The sequence below is a fragment of the Erythranthe guttata genome, chromosome 4 (genome assembly GCF_056151865.1).
Source record: "Erythranthe guttata isolate IM_541 chromosome 4, IM_541, whole genome shotgun sequence".
NCBI lineage: Eukaryota > Viridiplantae > Streptophyta > Magnoliopsida > Lamiales > Phrymaceae > Erythranthe > Erythranthe guttata.
The window spans coordinates 16,357,714-16,382,559 of NC_142536.1; the positions used below are offsets into that span (position 1 = coordinate 16,357,714).

At 34.4% G+C, this 24,846-nt stretch overlaps 3 protein-coding genes and 1 long non-coding RNA gene across 5 annotated transcripts; 2 read left to right on the forward strand and 2 right to left on the reverse strand.

Moving 5' to 3' along the window:
- Window positions 1–1,619: 1,619 nt before the first annotated feature.
- Window positions 1,620–9,545, reverse strand: LOC105970227 (uncharacterized). Of its 2 annotated transcripts, none has more exons than XM_012995034.2 (16): window positions 9,306–9,545; window positions 7,676–8,069; window positions 7,484–7,569; window positions 7,189–7,343; window positions 7,038–7,102; window positions 6,721–6,915; window positions 6,555–6,609; window positions 6,155–6,325; window positions 5,930–6,063; window positions 5,636–5,825; window positions 5,461–5,520; window positions 4,663–4,914; window positions 3,662–3,920; window positions 3,370–3,575; window positions 3,098–3,148; window positions 1,620–2,314 (listed from the first exon to the last, which is right to left on the reverse strand). In XM_012995034.2, the coding sequence occupies exons 2-16, from the start codon at window positions 7,912–7,914 to the stop codon at window positions 2,024–2,026; spliced, it is 2,409 nt and encodes an 802-aa protein (XP_012850488.2). In that variant the 5' UTR covers window positions 7,915–8,069; window positions 9,306–9,545; the 3' UTR covers window positions 1,620–2,023. The 2 variants fall into 2 exon arrangements, with proteins under 2 accessions (XP_012850488.2, XP_088673140.1); XM_088817014.1 differs by having other exon boundaries at window positions 6,155–6,328; window positions 9,306–9,543.
- A 3,124-nt stretch (window positions 9,546–12,669) lies between these two features.
- On the forward strand, window positions 12,670–16,692 carry LOC105970228 (uncharacterized). The gene is made up of 4 exons (XM_012995035.2): window positions 12,670–12,827; window positions 13,386–13,562; window positions 14,150–14,950; window positions 16,405–16,692. The coding sequence occupies exons 1-4, from the start codon at window positions 12,813–12,815 to the stop codon at window positions 16,438–16,440; spliced, it is 1,029 nt and encodes a 342-aa protein (XP_012850489.2). The 5' UTR covers window positions 12,670–12,812; the 3' UTR covers window positions 16,441–16,692.
- A 2,159-nt stretch (window positions 16,693–18,851) lies between these two features.
- On the forward strand, window positions 18,852–20,755 carry LOC105970226 (uncharacterized). Its single transcript, XR_001173930.2, has 2 exons — window positions 18,852–19,180; window positions 20,495–20,755. It is a non-coding gene; the product is annotated as an uncharacterized LOC105970226 (long non-coding RNA).
- Window positions 20,756–21,103: 348 nt separating this feature from the next.
- LOC105970225 (TORTIFOLIA1-like protein 4) lies at window positions 21,104–24,164 on the reverse strand. The gene is made up of 4 exons (XM_012995033.2): window positions 23,196–24,164; window positions 22,959–23,067; window positions 21,775–22,190; window positions 21,104–21,697 (listed from the first exon to the last, which is right to left on the reverse strand). Exons 1-4 carry the CDS (start codon window positions 24,009–24,011, stop codon window positions 21,317–21,319), a joined length of 1,722 nt encoding a protein of 573 aa, XP_012850487.2. The 5' UTR covers window positions 24,012–24,164; the 3' UTR covers window positions 21,104–21,316.
- Between the last annotated feature and the right edge of the window lie 682 nt (window positions 24,165–24,846).

Here is a 24,846-nt window from a genome sequence, read left to right on the forward strand (position 1 = left end):
GATTGCATTAAAAGAATTTATAAAGAGGCCGTTAATGCGAGTATAAAATTAATAGTATATGAAATGAAATTAATTATCAAAAAAAAAAAAAAGAAATGAAATTTGAAAATAGACAAGGTTCAATGAATTGATTGAATTCTCTCCATATTAGATTTATGGTTTCAACTAAAATTGTGAAAAGGAAAGCATGAATTTTGTTGAGATGACCTCTCAAATAGCTTTTGCCTCACAAAGTGCTTCTCCATAAGTTCAAATATTCCCATCAAATTTCAACAATTCGTCAATGTTTGGTAACGTTTTCATATTCTTTCCATTTTTTCCTTCAAATTGAATTTATATTCGTTAAGTTTTTCAAAATTGTCTCATCACAAAGTAAAGCGTAAAATTCGATCGTCAATGTTTGGTAATGTTTCATATTCTTCTCACCTTTTTACTAAAATGATTTTACGTTTATTAAGTTTTTTCTTCAAAATTTATGCTACAGTGTTTTCTATTTTCTCTCAAAATATAAATAAATATTACATTTATTGTCAATTTTTTTCTTCCAAAACAAATTAGAAGCAAGCGGAAAAATGCTTGGAAGCATTGCTTTCAGTTTCTGTGTTCGGCGGAAAAAGCAACACTAAGGTGGTTTTTGCAAAAGCTTTCAGAAATAATTTATAAGTTTTTTTTTTTTTTTACATAATTTGGTTTTAGGTTTTTGTAAAACGAGTTTTTACTTTAGCTTATCTTTGAATAAGCTGTATTAAACTGTAAATTTTCAGGCATCTATATACCTGACTTTTCAATTTAAGTTGATTTCCCAACTAATTTGCAAACGCTCAAACTTTTAAAAATATGCACTTAATATCAGCTTAATTCACAATCAGTAACTTTTGTTTTTGAATAATCTTTTGCAAACACCACACCTAAGTATGATTTTGCTTTTAGTGAAAGTTAGCTTTCTAATAATCCACAACACTCTCTTTTCATTTTTTTATATTTCGTAAAATCCCAAGAAAGCCCACCATATTTGCACGATTGTTGATTTACATATCCTTTTAACTTTTTTTAGTCCAATCCAGTCCCAAAATTAATATCTAATGTATGTGCTAAATACACTAATACAGTATACATTAATTCTTTTTATATAGATTGAAAGCGCAGAATCGCAGGTTCTACCAAAATTCGACACTTTTTTGTCTACCTGCCACGTGTCATTTTGCTGCAAATTGCAATTGGATTAAACTTTTTTGACTAGGTATATTCCATTTGGTCCCCAACCTTAACTACAGATAATCCAGCAAATGGAACAAATATCTTCATTCCAAACACAGAAATTCCGATTTCTGATTTCCGAATTTTTTTTTGGAATAAAATTGGAATTTTAATTTCACTTCCGGAGAAAAAAGAAGAAAAAAAATCCGAAAGGGCTAATTCAGACCCGATCCACCATACTTCACCCCACGTACGGTACCGTGATTTACATTACAACAATCTTAGAATTCTATCGTACAACATGAAACCATATGTAATAACTCAAACCACACTGCCACATAAAATTAAATTTAACTTTGCCACCTCATTTCACAGTGCAAAATTCCGACTACTAGAGCTAAATCACAAGTTCAAATGACGAATTGTCGAACTGCAACTGACTAATTTCATTACAAAGAAAAGGATATTCTGTCCAGAAAAAAAATAAAATAAAAAATAATAATAATAATACTGCACATCAACCGACTACTAGCCGTATTATGGTACAGAAAACCCCCTTACGTAATAGAGCTTTACGTAAATATCGTCCTCACGAGTTCTAGTCTATGATACAATTAATGGTCGAGATTAATCTAAACAAATCTAAGGATTTTAATATAATAATAATATATAAGATGTTACAGAAAATAATATACACTACCTGAAAATACCGAGGGCCCTCACGTAAAAAAAAATGGAGGCTGGATGGCGCTTTAATGCAGTCTCGATCATTTGAGCATAGATTTCCATTCAGACAGGAGAAAATCGTTATTAATAATCCTGCAAATCAGCGGAACAAATCTGGGAAGGACCACATTATGAACTTTGCAAAGATGTCTGATTCGAGGAACTCGATATGCGCAGCTCGTCCGATGATGGTGTTGAGGTTTCTTCCTTGTAATGAAATGTCGAAATTGATGTCGCAACGCATGAACACACGGTGTTCGGAGGAAGGTGCGCGTATTTGGTCCAAGCATTCGTTTAGCATCTCGAGAAATACTTTGCCCTTTTTCGAGGTGTCTGATGAAGATGCGTGACATGTTTCGATTCTAGCGGAATGGTATGGTACATAGCCATCCTGCGCAATACAAAATCAATAAGCTATCATTACCGAAAAAATTAAAAAAAAAATAAAGAAAATCCCATTCCAAGTAGTAATGTGTGCATGTATTAAAGTAGACAATGGTTTCATATGTTGATTATATATACGAGAGACTATGACAGGTGGCACTAGGGTTGATATCGAAATAGAATTTCCGAATTTCCGCTGATTCCGACCCGATTACACTTTCCGGAAATTCTAATTTATATCCGAAAGTTACACTTATAATACCAATATTATTATGTAATTTACAATATAGGTGACTAAAAAAATGGAAATTCCGGATTCCAGCGATCCAGATTCGAAAAATTTCCAATTTTGGAACAAGTCCAATTTTCGAAATCCCGATTCCCGTTTTTTTCGGATTGTTTTGGAATGGAATTGGAACTAGTTTTTTTACTTTGCCATTTTTTGGATTTTTTGCGAAAGTGCTAATTCCGATCCAATCAAAATCTGATTTCCACTCCTAGACGGAATACTAGGTAGAGACAGATTTTTAGTATATATATGTCCTGGGGCATTCTTGTCATCTTACACAATTTAGGAAAGAAAACATAGACCATAAGATCACGAACCATTACGGGTTAATTATTACGCATAAATACGGAGCTTTTAATTCTGTGGGCCGACAAAAAATTTCTCTTTTACGTTTAAAAAAAAAAAATAAAGTAAAAATAATTCCACATAATAATACTTAGAAGTTGAAGGAAAAAACATCAAAGAATTAAAAACGAAACCGCAAAGTAGGAGGTGGACTACCTGGGGTGAAGATAACAGAATAATATTTCTGAAATTCTCCAATGTTTTTTGCTGAAAAAATAGTCATAAAAAAGAAAATCATCAACCGAGAAATAATAACGGATACATACGATGTTAAAAGATATCTAAAACGGCAGCAAAGTCGTTTTTTCTTTTCAATTGCTTATCCCAGCAAATATTTCTCAATCCAGCACATTTAAGAATCGAAAGAATCTAACATAGAAAAATAATATACCTAAATTGGAAGATAAGAGTTTAATTAGTAGTAGTACCTTACACAAGTTGTACAAGAAAGTATTGTGCAGATCAGGATCATCAGTAAACGTCAGCTGATGAATACACTGAGTACCCTTGAGCTTCTTCAGCACCCACAAACCCCCATTAAACAACGAGTTCGAACTATAAAGATAACCTAGATGTGGGCCCGACACTGACAGATACGTATGCAGATATCTCAGATACGGTTCCATAATGCTGTCTGAAAAAAGTACAAGATAACAAAAATTAGACAAAATTATTAACGAGCAAATTAATAGCACAAAGATACAAGATACTACACTAAACCTGTTAGTGCAGTTCGTAAAATGATGTTTCCGATTGAATGTCCGACAAAACTGAGCTTAATTGTTCTCAAGACCCCGGATCGAGAAGCCTTGTCCATTTTCTTTTTAACGAAAGAAACGACTTCTTTTGCGAGCCTTTGTCCCATTTCTCTAAAGTCGCCAGACGTTTTCTCTTCATTCGCTTCTGACATAAGACACTCCGCTTTTGGGTCTATTAGAAGCCATTGGTTTCGGACAAGCCGTAAGTCCAGATGATGTCCCTGCACGTTTTAGCAAATTATTGCAATTAAAAAAAAAATATTGTCTTTGTACACCTGGATGATGTGAATGGGCAAGAATGCCGTCGATATGAGCATATTAATGATTAATTACGTTCATAGATACATGTATATTAATGAATTGAGATTAATGCCCCACATGTATATATGAACACCATAAAAATCAACGTTTTAGTATTAATTATGTCCCACGTGTACCAAATTCCAAAGGTAATATGGATATTACATTCATAAGAAAATATGCACATTACAATTAACAAAGAATAATAAAGAAGGATTTGTTAGATTTTTATCTCGATTTCCTAGAGAATCAGCCCACTGTAGCAAGTACGAAATTCTAAACCGATACATTGAGAGTAAATTATGAACACAACCCTTAGGTAAGGCTAATTTTACATTCTCTAAAAATATTAAAATTAATCCCTAATAAACAAAAAAAATCTTACAATTACACACCTGATAATTGCAGGGGTAGAATTGGATTTTTTGGCACGATTATTCTTGGAATCTAAAAGATTGTGTAATTGTTGAAGCCGTAAGGAGGAAAATGTTAGCGATGACATACCTAGGTGTAGATTTAATAGCGCAAACGAGAGGGGTTTTCATAATTTATTCGTACCTCGGGGGGGGTGTATTCGTAATAAATTAAATGCAAGCTACAATCAACATGATGGTAGAAATATAAGGTAATTAGAGTTTTAGTTAGCCATCTTATAAAACATGCCTGGAATCCATGGACAAAGACTACAATCTTCAGAACACGACCATTTTGACGAGTTTCGCCAGATAACTTGTTTGAGGGTTTAGAGTCCACGTCAGCTATCACGTTTTGTATATCTTTCTGGTCCAGCTGGCTAAAGTAAGAATTCCCACTGGTTGTACGTACAGGTGCATTGACAACTCGTTCCACAATTACAATAGGGATGCTCGATGGGTCTCCAAATATATGCAAGTCTTGAATAAAACGATTGTTTATCTGCAAAAAATCAAAAAATCGGGAGTGAGATAAGTTTAAACTCCTGATCGTCCCCTACTTTTCTAGGAGCGGAAACCAATCCAAAAATTTCCGCTTTTCAAGCAATGTTTTTCATTCCGAATACTGAAAATTTCGATTTCCGATTTTCATTTTTTTAATGGAATTGGCATACGTATTAGATTCCGATTTCCGATCCAATTTTAATTTCGGAAATATTTCAACAAATTCCGATTTTTTGTTTTTTTGAAAAATTACACTTCATACAGATATAAGTATTTTATATCATAGGTGACTAAAAAATTTAAAAAATTCCGAATTTTGCCGATTCCGATCCAAAATTTTCAAATTTTGGAACAAGTTTTTTTTTATTCTTTCGAAATTCCGATTTCCGATTCTTCCAAAATATTCCGATGGAAACTGGAAATAATTTTCCACTTCCCAAAAAATTGGATTTTTTTCCGACTCATATCTGATCCGTCCAATTTCTACCCATATTCATATGCAACATGATTTCAATTTGAGGGGTGGGGGGTGAAAGAAGCTCACCCTCATTTGGGCGATACTTCTCCTATGAAGCTCTGCTCGCATAGCTGCGGTCTGTGCAGGCTAAAGACAACGAAAACAAAAAAAAAATCAACAAGAAATGGATTCTGCAGTTAATATGGAAAAAAAATGCTGAAGATAAATAAATAATGGAGTAATAAGTGATGGAAGAAATTACATCGGCTGTTAACTTTCGTAGATTGAATCCTCTACCCCGTAAACCATGGTTAGAGGAATCATCGACCACACCGCTTATATAAGGATGGGGCATCTCAACCTTGGTATGAACCATCCAGATTGACCATTCAGCTTTCCGATCGACAGCCCACTGATTGCAAAGAAATTCAAGAATCTTCGTTTTGTTAGCCCTGAGACGGAAAAAATCTCTGTTTCAACTTTTATTTACAACCTACTATCAGAAAATATAATACAATAACGTGCCGATAAATAATTATAAAGGGAAAAAAAAAACCTGTGAAAATTTAGAAATGTACTCCATAAGTAAAACACTTGACCGCCAATCAAATCGAACGACTTGTGTAGATTATCCTCGGACAATAAATGGAGAGAACCATCATGTTGAGAATCAACTTCACCGTTTGGTTTCTGTTCGAGTAATAAAAGCAAACAGAATAAACAAAATAGTCTGAGAGAGAATCATAGTAACAAATTTCTTAGCCTTAAATCATCTACTGACCTTCGATGGTGAAATATCGGAAATACCCTCATCTGATCTTGGACTGAAACCAGCCAATTTATCGGAAGCAATATCTTTCATATCAATTGGTTGATTGATACCCTTGCTCAGCTTTTGTAGCTCTTCCACAAGTATGTCTCGAGCACTAGATAATGCTTTCACAAGCATAACCTGTTAAAAAAACATATCAAATTAGAAAGACCTATCCTTGCCGGGAAATTATTATCTCAATTTTACGATTATAAATATGATGTCACAAAAGGCGAGAACATTTAGTTTTGACCACATTGGGAAAGGAGTTTTATCGAAAACAGTCGAAAAGAAAAGGGAAGCAGTGATTGTATCTAATAATATCAGAATAATTCAAATTCGTAAAATAGAAATTCAGAAGAGAACTTACTTGCTTTGATTTATCATTCTCTCCAACAAAATCATCGTCGCTAGCTCGAGGATCACTAAAAGAAGACAATATACATTTGTTACTTACCTATCATCACTAATGAAAAACAAAAACAATTAAATAATCATGTGCAAGTCATATCATATTTCAAGAAAGAGAAACAAACCTGAGTGCCTTCACAGAGGAAATGCGGACCCCACTTTTCAGCATGCTGACGTGTACACTTGTATCGACCACGACAGCATGGAAAGCATCAAAATGAACGGGACAATAGGCGTGCAAACCCAAAAGAGCTTTAGGAGAGAGACGAAATTCGTGGATTGCAGATGGGCATGTATCCAAACAAGCCTGAACACTATACCTAGAAAAGGCACTAAAATTACTAAGATCGAGCTTTAACAGAAATAGGTACATTCATTTCATTGAAATCATCAAACATTATACAAGGAAAAAGAATTGGAAACTCGGATTATGCCCACTAACCTATTCTCCAAAACGGGAGCGTACAACAGCTCAAACTTCAGAATAACAGCAGAAGTGGATGGATTCTGGGAATTCAAATACCAATTCAAATGATATATATATATATATATAAGTTGCATGTTCACACGTCCAAGAAAAATGAGGAAATTACCTCAAATTTATTAAGAGATAAATTGAAAGAGACCATCATTGCCAAAAGAATATCCTGTCTTGCATATCTGATTCGAAAAGGCTGTGTTGAAAAGCTATGGTCTACGTCGTCAATTCTCCAGACCCCATATATATCCTCCGAACCCAAATCAGGAGCTGCTAGGGAAACAGAAACTAAGTCAGTCCGTCTTGTTAAAAGTGTAATCTTTCTGTAAGAACTAGAGAAAACGGCATCAAAGAATTACAAAAAATTATTATTCACTTCTGCGCAATTCGTAAAATACTAGGATAATTACCTTCATATTGAACAACTCTAGCTGGCGTTCCAAACGAACCAGAATCACCATCCTCCCACCTAATCGTAATCTTAAGTTGATACCATCTGAAAAAATTTAAAATTACACAAGAAACAAGTTAAGTACTTTACCAAAAAAAAAAAAAAAAAGAACGGAAAATAGTGATACGAGAAGTTATAATAGTACTCTCACCCTTGTTGAAACAAGTCAAGGTTGTGAAATCGGTGAATATAAATGGAAACCTCGTGTACAGCCTCCAACATCGGCAGTACAAATACTTCACGGTTATTTTTAAGAGTGTCGGGCTGAGAAAGGTTTAGGTAAGGCAAGGGCTTCGCATCATCTGGACCGTCCAATCTCTTCGGGCTCATTGATGATGATTTATGAAATCCATGTATCATTAATTTCAGACGCTCGAGTATAACTGACATTTATACACGCTGTAAACTTGCATCCCTTCGATTTCACAAACGGAAATTTTTATAGGGGTCGAATTTTGGTTTTCAAAAGGGAAAGAAATTAAAGCATTTGCTTTTTCGACTAATTGTAGATTCTTTGCTTTAGCAGCCCCTTCGCCAGAGAAATTCTACACCACGAAATACAACGCTTACGTCACTATTTATACAAGGAAGCTAAAGGAGTTGAATAATTCGTTAAATCTATGCAGAACAGTAAAGTAGACCTTATACAAGAGTTTATGACCATCGCAAATTATTTATTACGACGGAAAAGGTGTAATAAAATGCAATGTAACACAAAGTCGGACATTTTAGATTGGCAATTCCGGCTGATATTACTATATTTTCTATAGCAATTTATAATAGATAATGAGCTGCATTCTTGAAACTGCAGCAGTGAAAACTGGAATCGTCGAAAGTGGATATCTTTGTCTAACAAAAGATTCACTGCAGCACAATTAGGTAAGATGTGATTTTGCAAGTCCTACTAAACAACTAGGCTCTGTTTGGTTCAAGGACATTGAAATGAGGCTAATGAAAATAAAGAATTTGAAAACCGCTACTATGTTTGATTTCTTAGGAAAATGGTGATGAAATTGATTTAGTGGAAAATCATTGCTTTACCTAAGCAGACGTGTTTGTTGAGATTCTGTCATGGAGGTGAACTACTTCCGTAATTGGGGGTTTTCTAGGACGGAGAAAAATCGAAATTGACGAAGATACAAAACTGCTAGCGTTTTGCGTGTAGTTTTCCTCACTTTTATTTTAGTAAAATGCATTTTTCTTGTTTTAACTTCACGAAATATTTTCACCTTTTTCCCCAAAACAATTTACCTCATAACCAAACAGACCCTTAATGTAATATTTGTGGAAGATATAACGAAATGAACACTTTACGATCCTCTCTCCGCAAACCGCGACTCAAGCATAAATGTGCGAGCAGGATAAACAATATCTCCTGGATAATATTCTAGCAGATTAAAAATAACAATAAAATTCTCCCAAACAATAGAATCTGAAAAACCCCACACCTTCCCAAAATTAATTTACAATTTTTCAGGCGACAAGCTTGACATTTGAATCATAGATAAACCCAACTATCAATCTTCCTCTCAGAACCAAAAAAAATTAAAATTAAAAAAGATAAACATACACGAATTCATATGAACTATCAAACTCAATAATACACAACAATATGATTGCATTGTACAGCACATACACAACAATTTTACCCTTGATAAAAATAATAATTTCGACAATAGTTAGACTCGAGGGGATGAATAATTAAAAAAACTAACAAGCATTGGGTATAATTCCTGTGATCTAACTACGGGGTTTTTGATAATTAGTTGAAAAAAAAAAACCTGGAAATGGGGCTTTTCCACTTAATTTGGCCGGAGAATTGACGGTTGAAGTTGAAGCGGTCACGCAATTGAAAGAGGATTCGTTGATCTTGGGTGGCGGCGCGTGAGGGAATATGCGCGATTAGCGGCGGGAGAAGCAGAAAGTGACAGAGCGAAAGGGAGTTTTAAGAATAACTAAGGTCGTGTTTGGACAAACGGGTTAATTACGAGGAAAATTGGATAACAACTGGCTTAGCTCACATTTTCCTCGCTTTTATTATTATATTTTATTATTTTATTATTCAGTTTTCTTTTTCTTTTTCCGTTTAAAGGGTAAAATTGGAATTTATTATAGAAACAGTAAAGATTATATATTAAAAAAAATTTGAAAAAAAAAAAAAACCAACAAGTGTAGATAAAAAAGGGGTTTTTTTTTCAAGAAAAATTAATACATTAATCAAACATCAAATAAGGTATAATAATTTATTTTAACTACTTTAATTAAACATGATTAATCTTACCAACCGAACGAGCAGGGGTGGAACCGGATCAAAATGTTGGGGGGCTAAATTCAAATTTTAGGGTTCGGGGCAGCGGCCCGAAAAAAAATTTAGGTTCACAAAACATAGCCAAAAATAAGTTTATATTACTAATTTTTAATTAAAATATCATATATATTATAGTTATATCATATTTTAATCATCACAGAAAATTCTAAATTAATTCAAATTATTCTAATAATGTATTGCACTTAATATTTCATGAATTCATTGCACGATCTCAAGGCATTGATAAAAAAAATTCAAAAATAAGTAATATTCATGAATTTTATTTAAAATAATACAAGTTTTAAGCATCTTATTTTATATTTTATATTAAATACGATATATTTATCATAATTTATAGGGTAAATTACAAACACCCCCCTGAGGTATGACCAAATTACAAAAACACCCCTCTTGTTTGGATAATTACAACCACCCCCCTCAACTCATCAAATTTAGTGGAATCTTCGAGATTATATGGAATATTATCACTTTTGTACCCGTTTTATCCCATTCAAACTCTACATTATGAAGCAAGATGACCATAATATGTGATTTTTAGCTTGTATATATCAGTTTGTGGTGCATCGAAAACTGTATTTTTTACACAAAGAGTACAAACTAGAGCACATTTCACGGAATCTAGATGACTATATTGAATTTGGCACCATAAAGGTAAGAAAAAATCATAGTTGAGGGGGTAGATGTAATTATCCAAACAAGAGGGGGGGTTTTGTAATTTAACCATACCTCAGGGGGGTGTTTGTAATTTACCCTAATTTATATAAGATTATGGAGAAGAAATAAAAAAAATAATGGGTTAAAACACATATCTACAAAAACTTTGGGGGAAGGGGGCCAAAAGTAAAATTCAAAAAATATAATACCAAATACCTAAAAAAAATTCTTGGAGGTAAACAGCCCCCTGCCCCTTGCTAGTACCGCCCGTGCGAACGAGTATATTTCGTTTCATTTTGTGAAATGTATAATTAAAGATAAAATAAATTGAATGTTTTTTAACTCAAAGGACAAGTATCTTTAAATTGTACCAAATAACATATTAACAAAAGATTTAACACAATGACTAGAACAATTGTATGTATATTTAAATTACTTTAAATAAAAACAAAATTATTTAGAAAATCGTGTTTTTAACCAAACTAGAATTTTCCCACGGGATAGCATTTCAAATGTAAATGATGATTAGTTTAATACAGGCTAATAACAATTATAATAAATTTAATAATGATATCGATAACAACACCAACATTTATACGAATTTAATAATACAAACTCATTAAAAAAAACTTTAAAAATTTAATTGTCATAGTATGAAATTGATCGTTAAATAAATGAAACAAATTTTTTTATAGAAAAAAAAAGGCTGGAAAATAGGAGAAAATAATAATAATAATAATAACAATAATAATAACCATAATAATAATAATAATAATAATAACCATAATAATAACAATAATAATAACAATAATAATAATAATAATAATAATAATAATAATAATAATAATAATAATAATAATAATAATAATAATAATAATAATAATAATAATAATAATAATAATAATAATAATAATAATAATAATAATAATAATAATAATAATAATAATAATAATAATAATAATAATAATAATAATAATAATAATAATAATAATAATAATAATAATAATAATAATAATAATAATAATAATAATAATAATAATAATAATAATAATAATAATAATAATAATAATAATAATAATAATAATAATAATAATAATAATAATAATAATAATAATAATAATAATAATAATAATAATAATAATAATAATAATAATAATAATAATAATAATAATAATAATAATAATAATAATAATAATAATAATAATAATAATAATAATAATAATAGGAAAATAAATAAAAGGAAATAAATAAAATGACTTTAACTTAATTTATATGAAAAAATGGGGTGTGAGGGTATTTATAAGAAAAAATGAGGGGGGGGATTCAAAAAATAGCAAATAACGGCCGGTTCACGGGCCGCTTTTTTTTTTTTTTTTTTTTGAATTTTTTTGATTTTTTTTAAAATCCTGGTGAACCGCCGGGCCGCCCGAAAAACCCATATAAACCCATGACTCAAATGGTCTTCCGATTCTACAGCCGGTCCAATTCTGAAAACATTTGGCTGTGTTTGGTAAGCTTTTGGGCTTCCATTTCCATTTTATTTTGGGGAAAGATATTTTGGGGGAAGAATTTGAAAATTAAATAAAGTTTGTTTGTGTTTTGGGAGGAGACAATTTGAACTGTAGCAAGTCAAATCATGTCTGAAAGGTGTTGGAAAAATGTATTTTGGAAGAAGAATTTAAAAAATAAAGTGATTTGATTTTGTATTTTAGTGAAGACAATTTTCACTGTAGCGGTCAAATCATGTTTGTTAGAGAGAGAAATATTTGAATTTGTTTTGGGGAAAGTTTTTGAAAATAGTGTAGAAAGATAATTTTCATTTTGGGGAAAGTGTGGAAAGAATTTGGAAAGCTTAACAAACATAACCATTGATATTACTAACTAATCAATAAATTAGTCTATAAAATATAATATAATATAATTAAATTAGTTGGTATATGTAATGAATAATGAGTGAGAACAAAATTAATATATATTGGTAAAAGAAAACAGAAATACTGGGGAATCTTTTTTACCCACCAAAAGTCACTGCCATGCGCGGTGCCACGTGTAACAATCTAGGTAAACCAGAAGCGCCATGTCACGCGCTCGCGGCGCCGGTGGGGACCACCCCCGATTGTCGCTTGCCTGGCGTCTCCATAAATACGAACCTCCTCCAGGGGCAAATACGTAACTTCACATGTCAGAAGTTTCAGTTCATAACAGACAGCTCTGCCGAGAAAACAAAAATTAAAAAATACAAAAAACAAAACACACGAAGAAACTCTTCGGTCCGAAAAACTTCAAACCAAAAGGAATCGGAGTAATGGACGCCGACGAGGTAAATTCCGCCGCCCTTTTGAGGAATATTCCGGCAACCTGGACCGTCGTCTCCGCGGCGGCGGAACCCGTTTTTTTTTTTTCTTCGACAGCACCACCAACTACCTAACTGATCCCCCACCCCCCACCCCACCCCCCAAACCGTTCATTTTTTTCGTGTTCTTGCATTCTTTCTTCTTGGGTTTCGGATTTTGATCTTGTTTTCTTTTTCGCCCTTTCGTTTCGTCTTTTGATGGTTTTTGGGGAGTTACGAGGGTTCGTGTGTTGTCTGAAAAAAAAATGGCGGTCTGGTTTGGTCTTCTTTTCAACTTCATTTGATGTTTCGAAGTGGTTCTTTCCCTTTTCATTCAATTAAATTTTGTTTTTTTGATCGATCTTTGTGTTCTTTTTCATGTTTTTTTGAATGGGTTTTTTTTTCTCAAATGGGCTAATTTTTGTTTATGATTCTTGGAAATCTCGAACCGTGATTCTTGATTCTCTGCGATTTCTTGTTTTAGTTTGACACGAATGGGTGGGATTATTTTTTCTATAGATAATTAATTGTTTTCTGCAAATGCAGAAATTGACTGCGTTGAAGAAGGCATATGCTGATGTAATACTGAGCACATCTAAGGAGGCCGCCGCGAGGGTTCTGTCGTCGGAGAGAAAGTCGGCGAGGTGGCAGCACGAGCTGGCGGCAGCGAAAGAGGACGGGGTGCGAATGCTGATGCGCCTCAAGAAAATGATGGATTCTCAGGTGAAAGCACATTTGAATTTTAGTTTCAAGTTTCAGTATCAGTTCGTGTTCTTGTTTTCCTGATTGATCGATTGATTTTCGTGTAATGAGGACATAAGATTAGGTAAATCGAGCCTTTGTCCTGTTTGAAATAGGGTCCCTTTTCTCGTATGGTTTCGTTGGCTCTTGTTTATGCCAAGAGGTTTTTATTACATAACCTAGGTTAGGCTTTTAGTTGGTAAAATCCGGACACATGTTGCGTTTAAAATGTTGTAATGGCACGCAGCAAATATTTTGGAACACCAAGATTGGCGGGATTCTTTGACGGGTTTTTGTTAAAAATCATGCTAGAAATAACCGCTATTTTTGTTTGTTTTCTTTCTTGATTTGTCGACGGTTTGTCTATCTATGGTCAATTATCTGTTAAGCGAATGCATTACACGCTAAAGTTGGCATGTGCTTATTTAATGTAATTGTTTTAATTCTTCGGCGGCACGACACGTGGGGGAAAAAAGGATCAATAAATGTGTTCGTTCTTTTTGTTCGATTTAATTATTGGCTATTATTTGTTTATTTCATGGAAAATCATTTAAAAAAAATGTTGGCAGATGAGTGAAGCGGAAGCAGCATCACTAGCTAAGCAGAAGAAGATTGAAGAGCTCGAAGCCCAGCTCGAGGAAGCCGAAGATATCGTAAGTGATCTCAGACAAGAGTTGGGACAAGCACATGCTGAGCTGGACAGGGTAAAGAACGAGAATCTGCGCCGAGCGAACGAAAGAATATTCCTCCCACCAAACAGATCTTCTGATGTGTACGTAGATAATCGATATTTGCCCAATATAATATCGAGAGGCAAAGATAGAAACGGATTTACGCATAGAATCCGTGCTTGCGAAAGGAAGGTTTTAGAAGCTGACGTGGCGAAAGATGCCTCGAAAGCACTACCACCGGCCGATATGAAGATCGGAAGGTTCCAATCTTTTCCCATTAAAAGGAAGAGAGCTGCTCGAAGGAGAAGGACTATTGTGCCCTCGATAGCTATTTCGACCGAAGGCAATTCTCCTTCCGACGAGAATCCTTTAAAGGACGAAGCGTCGATCGAAAAAACGATGCCTTTAGAGATTTCCAACGAAGCTTCAGAAAGTTTGTGCTCGCCAGATTATAAAATGGAGTCGATCAAAGAGATTTGCGACGAACCGCCGAGAGAAAGAGCTTTCAAATACACGTTTCAAAGGAAGAGGAAGAGGCAAGCTTTGAGCGAAATCGAAGTAAAGGGCTCTCTTGAGGACGAGGAGGAAGAGAAAACGGGAGACGCGAAAAACGGCGATCAGAATTTGGAGCAATCGAATCCGAGCTTGTTGACGGAGTCTTCGCGAGAGAGTAGGCGTTTGGCACAAGTTGCTCGACAGGTTGGTGAATGAACGAACTTGCATTTTCTTTTTTCTTGATTCGTTTATGCATGCATAATCAGTTTCCTTTTCAGCCAAACAGACCCTATGTTTTGTATGCATGTTTCATTTTATGACTTTTATTGTGTATGGTAGTTGTGCTTGATTGCCATGTGTAGATGAATATTTTTTGTTGATGAACTTGATAATTTTGCATTACATTAGCAATTGCATGGTCTTGGAAATATTTTAATGCGTTTAATGCTAACATTGAACGCAAGAAGATTTACGAAAAAGCTTCAATTTAATCTGATTTCCGGAACTAGTCGATGGACTATATTTGCAGCATTGGTTCAAATCAGATCTTACCTTTTTTTTAGGTATCATTCTTTTTCGGGTTTATATCATTTACTACCTTTTTCAGTTTACTCTAATTGTTAGAGAACTCCTCGTGTTATTTTTAATAGCAAAAATAAAACCCCCGTGATTCATTTTTTTTAGCAAACGACCCCTTAAAAAACTCACCATTTAGGGGGGTTGTGTGCTAAAAAAATGCATTAAAGGGGAGTTTTTGCAAATATCAATAACATGCGGAGTTTTCTTGCAATTCGTGATGTATAACACATGGTAATGTACTATTTTAAACTCTGCAACTTCTTAATTTCGGAATATATTGACAACTTATTGATGCTGCATCGGTTTTCTTGAATTTCTTTTATATAATGTTGTAGCATGTTTCCACACGTGTTTTTTTCTTTTTTTACCATATGCTATGAGATGTGGTGGTTATTTGAATTACGGCCACCCCTCCGAGGCAAGGTCAAATTACAAAAAACCTCCCTCATGTTTGGGTAATTACAACCACATCCACCCTTATGGTGTCAAATTACCTACTGAATGATGGTTTTTTTTGTAAGACAGTACATAGTTGAAGGGGTGGTTGTAATTACACAAACAAGAGGGTTTTTTTTCGTAATTTAACCTTTCCTCAGGGGTGTGGCCGTAATTTTCCCTTGAGTTCCTATGTTCTTTGATGCCCTTACTTTGACAATTACCTTAATCACGCTTATATGTAAATCCCAAGCATTTATTTTTAGGTAATTAAGAAGCAACCATTTTTCACTTGGTTTCATGAGTTATCGTTATCGTTTTGATTTTCGGTTTGCTCGAGTTTTGTTTTTCGATGAGCTTAGTTTGGAGTTTCTTATATCTCGTCTAGCTCATGCCGTTTGCAAAATTCTTTACCATTTTTATTGTCTTAGTTCTTGCCCGTATTTGCATGTGAAATATGATTCTTTTAAACTCTCTTGAATCCTTAACCATCTTTTGATGTTCATATGTTGCTGTAATATAAATATCGATCGGTACCTTTTGGCAAACCATTTTATCTTTTTACTGTCTTTGTTATACACCTTATTTTTGTCGAGTTATATACTTAATGGTCTTTATTTTTCACTGGCTTTTCGAATCTGCAGCTTATATCTTTGTCGGAGAAGAAGTGGTGGCATTGAATGGGGGATCTTCGTATTCGAGATTTAGAGAATGGTGACCTGGAGAAAAAGAAAATGCCTGTTATTTCAGCTGTGAGAGAAGGTGGTAGATTTAGTTTTTTTTTTTTTTTTTTTTTTTTTTGGAGTAAAAGAGAAGGTGTTAGTTACTTGGTAAATAACTAAATATAACTGTAATTTAATCAAAGTACAGCAGATTATTTTTGCTGATTAATCTTAAAAAATTTCATACAGTTATCGACGTTTATGCTCTGATAGTTTTAAATCCAGTTATTTAGGTTATTGTTCATCTGTGTGTAAATCCTATTTACATGGATGTTCCTATTTCTTTGTAGCTTTCTGTCTGAATTTGAGAGTTGGTGTTTAAAAAGTTCTTTGGAATTTAAAATTTAAAAAACACTTTATAATTAGTGAAAAGTTGCATTGGATTTTTGTGCTCTAATTGTTTAGATTAGGGGTGGAAATCAGAGGGAATGGATCGGAAACGGCTTTTATGAAAAATTTCCAATTTTTTTTTTCAGAAGTAAAAGATGAGTTCCGATTCCCATTCTAAAAAGATTGGAATGCCAAAATTCATCCGATTTCGGAATGCCTCCGAATCGGTGGAATTTCGAAAATTTCGAATATTACATTAGTTTATAATCTCATGTTCCAAATCCGGACATAATGGAAATTTTCACTATATTTTCCTAATTTTTTTTTAGTTTTTTTGCAGGAAAATGCAAGAAAATCCAAAGAAAGAGTTTGACAAAACGCAATAAATAAGAACACATGGAAAAACAACTTGAAATATAGATTTTCTTATAACCAAAAAATGCACATAATTTTTTTGATACAAATGATCTTTTCTAAGATTTTTAATTACTTGATCATTCGGTATTTATATTTTTCATATACAATATAACATAGATTTCATATAACGTTAATGAAGAATTGAAAATAAATTTCATATAATTTTAGGAATTATTTTAGAGGACCCCCTCATTTCGAAAATATATGGAACTAACTACCATGTTGTTTACACCCTAGTGCAAATCCCCTCCATTTGGATAGTAATTTGACATACCCCTACCCCTAGCCCACTTGAAGTACCCAAAATACCCTTTTAAATCAGTTTTAAATCCTAGCCCAACACATATCGGTGTTTATCTTCCTCTTTCAATTCCCAGACCAAATCCCACCCCCCAAGGTCTCTAACCGGCGATTTTGCTTCTCGGAGTCATAACTCTCTCTCCGGTGGTCGGAATTCGATGGTTCAACTATCGTTGGATTCCTCTCGTCGAGCTTCTTCTTTTGGTGGGTATTTCATTCAGTTTGGAGTTCTAGATATGTTTCTGCATTTTTTTTAGTTGGCATATTTCGACGACGGTGTTCATACAAGAGGTGTAATTTGTTTTTCGTCAGTCGGAATTTGGCGGGCTACTCACCGTTGGATTCCTCTCGTCGGGATCTATATTTTGATGTCAATTTCATTCATTTTTATATTTTCAGATTTATTTATATATTTATATATTTTATTTTATTTTTGAATTTTCATTTTTATATTTTCAGATTTATTTCTCTCGATCTGTTGTATTTTATTGGTTTTGAGGTGATTTATAATATAAATATTGAAATTTGTAAATTTTTGTTGTTGGGGTTTATGAATTTCTTTTGTATTAACCAGTATTCGTGTGTGTATATAATTGATCGACTAAAAATATGGGCTAAAAAAAAGAACATAACTACACATTACTATAGTTACTACAGTTACATGTAGTTATTTTCAATACAATAAACATATTGATTTGAAAATTAAAAAAAATAAGAAAATTAAAAAATTAAAAAATTAAAAAAATTAAAAAAAAATTATATATATATATATATATATATATATATATATATATATATATATATATATATATATATATATATATATATATATATATATATATATATATATATATATATATATATATATATATATATATATATATATATATATATATATATATAACATGTTTATTAAAAAAAAGAGAGAGAAATAATAATAAATAAATCAACGAAAATGATAAATGCAGGACCACAAAAGCTGAATGCAGTTTGGTCGAAAATTGCATATAAGGGTAGTATAGTACTTTTGCTTCTCCAGGAGTATGTCAAATGATGATTTGAGCTTGAGTTTATCCCTAGTTTATTTGGTGGCTAGGGAGTATGTAAAATAACCCCATAATTAATAAATTATTGTATAGAATATTTTCTTAAAAGAAGTATTATTGTATGGAATATTGTTTTTTTTATTAAGTAAATTAATTTATGGAGTATATATTTGAAAGATACTTTTGTACCCAAAATATAAAATAGTTTAATAAAATTAAAGTCCAAAATAGAAGTGAAGGAAATAAGAAAAACAGTTGCAATATACGTAAGGGCATAATGGTAAAAGTGTCCATCTCAACCGATCGTAAATTCCCCTTCTAAACCGAGTTTTATATCAGGTTTTTATGCATTTTGCAATTTGCCCTAAATTTGACAGAAATTTAGCCACATATTTTCCTGAATTCATCGAGTTTCGAAGCTAGAAGGAATCTCCAATCAAGCTAGCCAAGAGTGGAAGTGCTGAAGATAAATGACGGCGGCGAGAAGAATTGGGGATTTGGCGTTCAAAGCGTTCACGGCGGGGCTCGGCGTCGCCACCATATATCTAACCGCTACTTTCTCCTTCAACGTCTACCGCGGCCTCGCTTGGCACTCCGCTCAAACGGTAACACGCGCCGCCCTTTTTATTCCTTAAATATTCCCATTTGATTCTTTCAATTCCAGATTCGTTTTTCTTCATTTCAGTATCTGAGTGATAAAAGACATGTCTTTTATGATTTCTTCTTCTTTTTGCACAGGCGAAATGGGAAATCCTATTGGTTTGGAATGCCAAAAAAATTATTTTTTTAATACTAAATTACTAATCTATCTATTGATAATTTAAGTGAAACAATTGATTATAGAAATCAACGTTATTGTGATTTGTGGTGTTAAATCATACAATTTTCGATTGTGTTTAAGGTAGTAATGTTTAGCTACGTGACGAGTTTGCTACCGCCTTTGCTATACCTTTTAGATTTTATTTGATGTGCATTTTCAGGCCTCCGTCGAATAGGAGTTGTGGTTGATTGAGTTTCTTGGTTTGTGTTAAATGACCATTTCAACCAAAAGCTTAAGTTGTTAGTGAAATATATCATTTAATATTAATATCTCCAATACGCAGGTGAATTACATTTGAAGCCTTGCATTTGAAATATTTTTAAATGGGTGGCTGTAGGATTCGAACTCAGGACCTTTTATTTGGCCTGACTCTGATACCATGTTGAAGCTTAAGCTTTTGGTTGAGATGGTCATTCAATAGTTTGAATCCTCCAAACCATCCGTTGGATGATGGGTGTATCACGACAAACTAATTTCCCAGGTCTCGTTTCGGACTTAGGATAGGGCTTGATTGACAATGTAATCATGGTTTATTAAATGTTGTGAGTTTAGGTTTCAAGAGAAGGATATTTAGTACAAACACAGTCGTATGGACACTAGTCAATACAAGGATTGTATAATCACAAATTTCAAACATAGGATAATCACATATTATATTATCTTGACAATGTAATCCTAACCAATTTAATCAATCTTATCAATCCCATCAAACATTCGCAAACGAGGCCCCCATAGGATAATTTTCTCGTACATGTGTTTTTTAAAGGCTTGTTGTAGCTTATGGATTGTTGAACACACTTCATCTTCTATTACATATAGAGAATCCTTTGCCGAAGATATATGTGTGTGTGTCTGTGTGTGTTCGTGTTTTTTGCTGCCTTTGCCATTGTCCATCGCAATAGAGCACGCTTTTTCGTGCCATTAGTTGAAGAAACTTCAACTTCTGTTTATCCTTCTTGGAACTAATAGACAGGATTTTTATCGATATGACTATTATTTGAAACCATTTATTTATCCGCCGTTATTTTGGCGTACATTTTTTATTCATCTTTTTGTGTGATTGTCAAAATGAGTTTGTATCTATGCTCGTATTTTGCAGAAGGCTGAGAAGGAGGGCTCCTCTAATCAAAATGCAGAATGATTTTGAGACTCGATTTTACTAGTCCTATACCAGTAATTTTGATTCATTTGAAGATACGAACTATGGAATAACGCTGTCTACTCTACGTGTGGTTAAGTTGCTTGAATCTGAGATGGTATGAATCGAGTTAGACTAAAAGCATGTAACAGCAAATTCGAACCATTATCATATGAATTACGCAATTATTTTTCAAGATAATGCGTGAAAGTTTTATACAAATTGATATTTATGTTCATGTTACTCTGAGGAAAAAAACACTTTATCACGATGCAAAGTGACGTGTGGCTGCGTTTCTGTTCTATTTTATTGTCTGCAAAGTAAATCAAATAACTTCATGATAAAGTTAACACTTGGCTAATTTTCTTCCAGCTTTACTTGGAACATGAAATTTTAGTGCTAACACTTGTCGCTAAATCGAATGATCATGGTTATCAAAATTGTATGATTTGTTTCGATTTGTGGAGCCTCGTTTTAAATCGTCGAATAAATCGTCAATTTATATCATCACATGCTGGTCATTCTACAATGGTCTACCACCAAAATGATTATGAAAATCACACATGGGGAGATGCAAATGAACACATTTATATATTAAAAGGGTTCAAACCCTTCATCATTTAAGGCATGTTACTGCCATCATTACACATCCTAAGCTATCATATGAAATTTCAAAGTCAACAAATAATAAAAAGAAAATTGGTAACAAAAAAAAAAGGGAAAAAATGCGAAAAAGGAGGTTTCTTGATTATATGACAGGTATATATAAGCAAAATGCATACATCAAACGACACTACTATACACAACTCCACCCGAGAGAACATCCGGAAATCCAGTAGAATTTTTCGCCAACGGGTTCATTATTAGCCCACGGCCACCTCGAAGCAGATGCTTCCGTTTTTCCGACAAAGACCCTTCAATATTATCACCAGAGGCAGGAAAACGAGAAGCTGAATATCGAGCTTCTGCTTTTCTCCATAGCTTCGAGCTCAAATACTCTGTACCAGGTACTTTGCAACACATTGATCCTGCACAGCTACTATTACGAGACACCCTTCCATTCGAAAGAGCCAAATCGAACGATATTTCGTCCAAAGCAAGTTCGAGACCATGAACACGTGCCTCAAGGGAATTCATACTGTTCTGCGAGCTCCCGATAAATCTCTACACGAAAATACTTCCATCAGTTATATAAATATATTGCAGCGAAAGTATATAATTCGTTGAAGAAAGATGAATACCTGGAGAAGATCGAATAAGCTCGATTGCTGATTTTCGATCTGAAGAAGTTGCTTTCGGATCAGAGATAGGTCTTCGCACTCTCTCTGGTTCCGGTTCCTACAGTTATCTCCAGTTTCATTACTAAAGACAACACCGTCATCACCACATGGAACAACTCGAGAACCGCCTTTAAACAAACCGAGCTTCTTGTGCTTCACATCGTTGAAAAGGGCTCGTTTGATATCTGGTTTTTTCAAATCCTGTTCGTATTTATTTAAACGACTATGAGCGGTGATTTCTTCGTTTAAGATGGAGGGCTTCTTCGGGTCTAGCTTCCGGAATATTCCTGGACCTACTTTGTTTTCGTTTGGACCGAGAGGAGTTCTTTTCGTTGGTTGATCAGTAAATTGTGGGTCACGTTCGTTGCTACCATTTTCTGTACCAAACGGAAAACGAAGTTGGAACAAAACTTACCCTACTTGAGATAGAAATACGAGCAAAATGAACAAGAAAAGATGCTTATGATGAATTTTCAAATCTTACATTGTACTTGAAGTAATATTTTAGTTGAAAGTTGATGAATTGATTGGACAGAAATGGAGGACGACCAAACAGGGGGTGGAATCGGATCTGATCGGATCATAATGAGTACTTTCCGAAAAATTCCAATATTTTTCGACAGTGAATTATTAATTCCATTTTCGGAAATTGGAATGAAAAAAAAAACTTGTTCCAACATTGGGAACTTCCGGATTGGAATCTACGGACTTTGGAAAGTCCATTTTTCATTCACCTATAATTTAAAAAACAATCGGAATTTTCGGAATTACTTTATGAAATTAAAATCGGATCGGAAATCATAATGTCATATATATTCCAATTCTTGTGCAAAAGAAAAAAAAAAGAAGAGGAAAAACAGAATTTTCGAAATTCAGAATGAAAAAAATTCCAGGATCGGAATCGACGGAATTCAGAAATTCCGTTCCAATTTCTAGGCGAAGGACCAAACTACACCTGAACGAGTCTAAACTATAACTATAACACAAATCAATGATCGACAATTTCATAGACATTAATTTATCAATGTTCGAAACTCAAGCAAGGAACAATCGAACCTTTTTAAATCGATATTACGAGGAAATATAAGCTGCAATTATTTAGATCATGAATTTAAAACACTTCGGTTTAAAAAAAAAAAAAATACCTTGAGACGATTCCTCTGATTCGGGTGGAGTGGAAAGCAGCTGAGGTAGATCCGGAATCTCCTTCCACGCCTCGATCATCTTATTCATCGTCTCTCTTGTTGCCTTCACCTGATTAATTACATCAACCCCATTTCATCACACACACACACACATACAAACACACATTGTATGTATACATACATACACACACATACATATAACATATATATCAAGAAACTAGAAGTTAACATATATACCTTGTCAAATCTCTTTGCCTCGAACGTTTTCAGGCACGAGGCTTTGTGCTCCGACAGGGCATCATTTTCTCCGGCGGCGGCGATATTTGTCAAGGCTGCAGCGGCGGCCTTCCTCGAAGCCCAATCTTCACTGCTCAAGAACTCCATCAAACACGCGATCGAATTTCCGATCACATTTTTCCCACCATTATTGAGTACTCCCTTCACCCCCACGGCACTTCCGATCAGAGACAAAAGCGCGGGTTTGGCCTTGAAACCCTCGCTTTTCGCCAGCTTTTCGAGCCTCGGCAACAGTCTTCTCAGAGCTGCCGCGTCTGGATTCTTCGATCCTTCGATTATCGCCGCCGAGCACAATGCGGCGCCGTTTTGGGCGTTGGGGTCCTGCTCGGAGAAGAGGGAATCGAGGAAGGGTTTGGATATTGAAGTGAATGGAAGGGATGTTAGGTTTGAGGAGAGTGACAGGGAGGCGGCGACGCAGGCGGCGCGGACGGAGGAATCGGGGTCGCGGAGGCGGCGGACGACGGCGGACAGGAGCTTGGAGTGGTGTGGGGAGAGGGAGTTCCCGTGGTGCTCGGAGAGTACGGAGACGAGGCGGAGGCACTGCCGCCGGACCGGCGACTTGTCGGAGGAGTCGGTGGCCGCGATCGACGAGACGAACGGCGGCAGAGCGGCGGCGGATAGGGTTTTAGCGATTGAATCGAGCTCCGACGCGGCGGCGGAGTGTGTGTCCCTGTCGGAGAGCTTGTGGAGGCAAGTGAGCACGCGGTGCTTCAGGGCGCGTGCCTTCGCCTGCTTGCCGGAGTTCAAACCCGACATTGTTAACAACTAAGATATATCACTGATGGAAAATGTACATCGGAGCGCAGAGTTAACTTCCAGGTGGTGGCGCCGGCGGGATCTCCGGCAGCATTGCGGTGGTTGGGAACCACCAGTAGCTAGCTTTAATGACTTCTCTGTACTTTTTCCCCTGCCTTCGTAAAAAGATTATATATAGAGAGATTTGGTTATCTACGAAACGACACCGTTTTGAATAACTTTTCCCTCTTTTGACCAATGTATACTTTAAAATATCAAATTTCTCTATACTTTAGTTAACAAAATACCTGTAATAATTAATTAAAGTGTTAAATTATGTATTCAAAAAGTACAAATACCTATAACTATAAAGAACAAATAAACAGGGTGGTTGAAATGAGAATTAGGTTTGACATTCTTGGTGGTTGATTTGTTTAATAGGTATGATTCTTCCATGTATTCGTTGCATTATTCAGACTCTCATTGGTAGTTAAACATTAATCAAATATTAAGAAGTTACCGGTTGTGCTGAAATTAATTGGTGTCAGAAAAGACGCAAAATTAGCCTTATAGTGCATTCAGCACACACAAGTGCCTACAAGGTTCGGTTGTGGGACACTTGTATCCGAATCTCCCCTACGTGGCTAACAAAATTATTCCTAAACTGTCACAAAATATGGTGCAATTATCGTAGATTTTAGGGATATTATCGAAAAACTGCATCACTGCGAAAGATTACAGAAAATAATTCAGAGTAATTTCAGTATATATAATATAATTCATTTATCTCGTGCAACCAAAGAAGGTGCAAGTAATTATACGAGCGTGGTAACTAATGTGGCATGAGTAATTAATT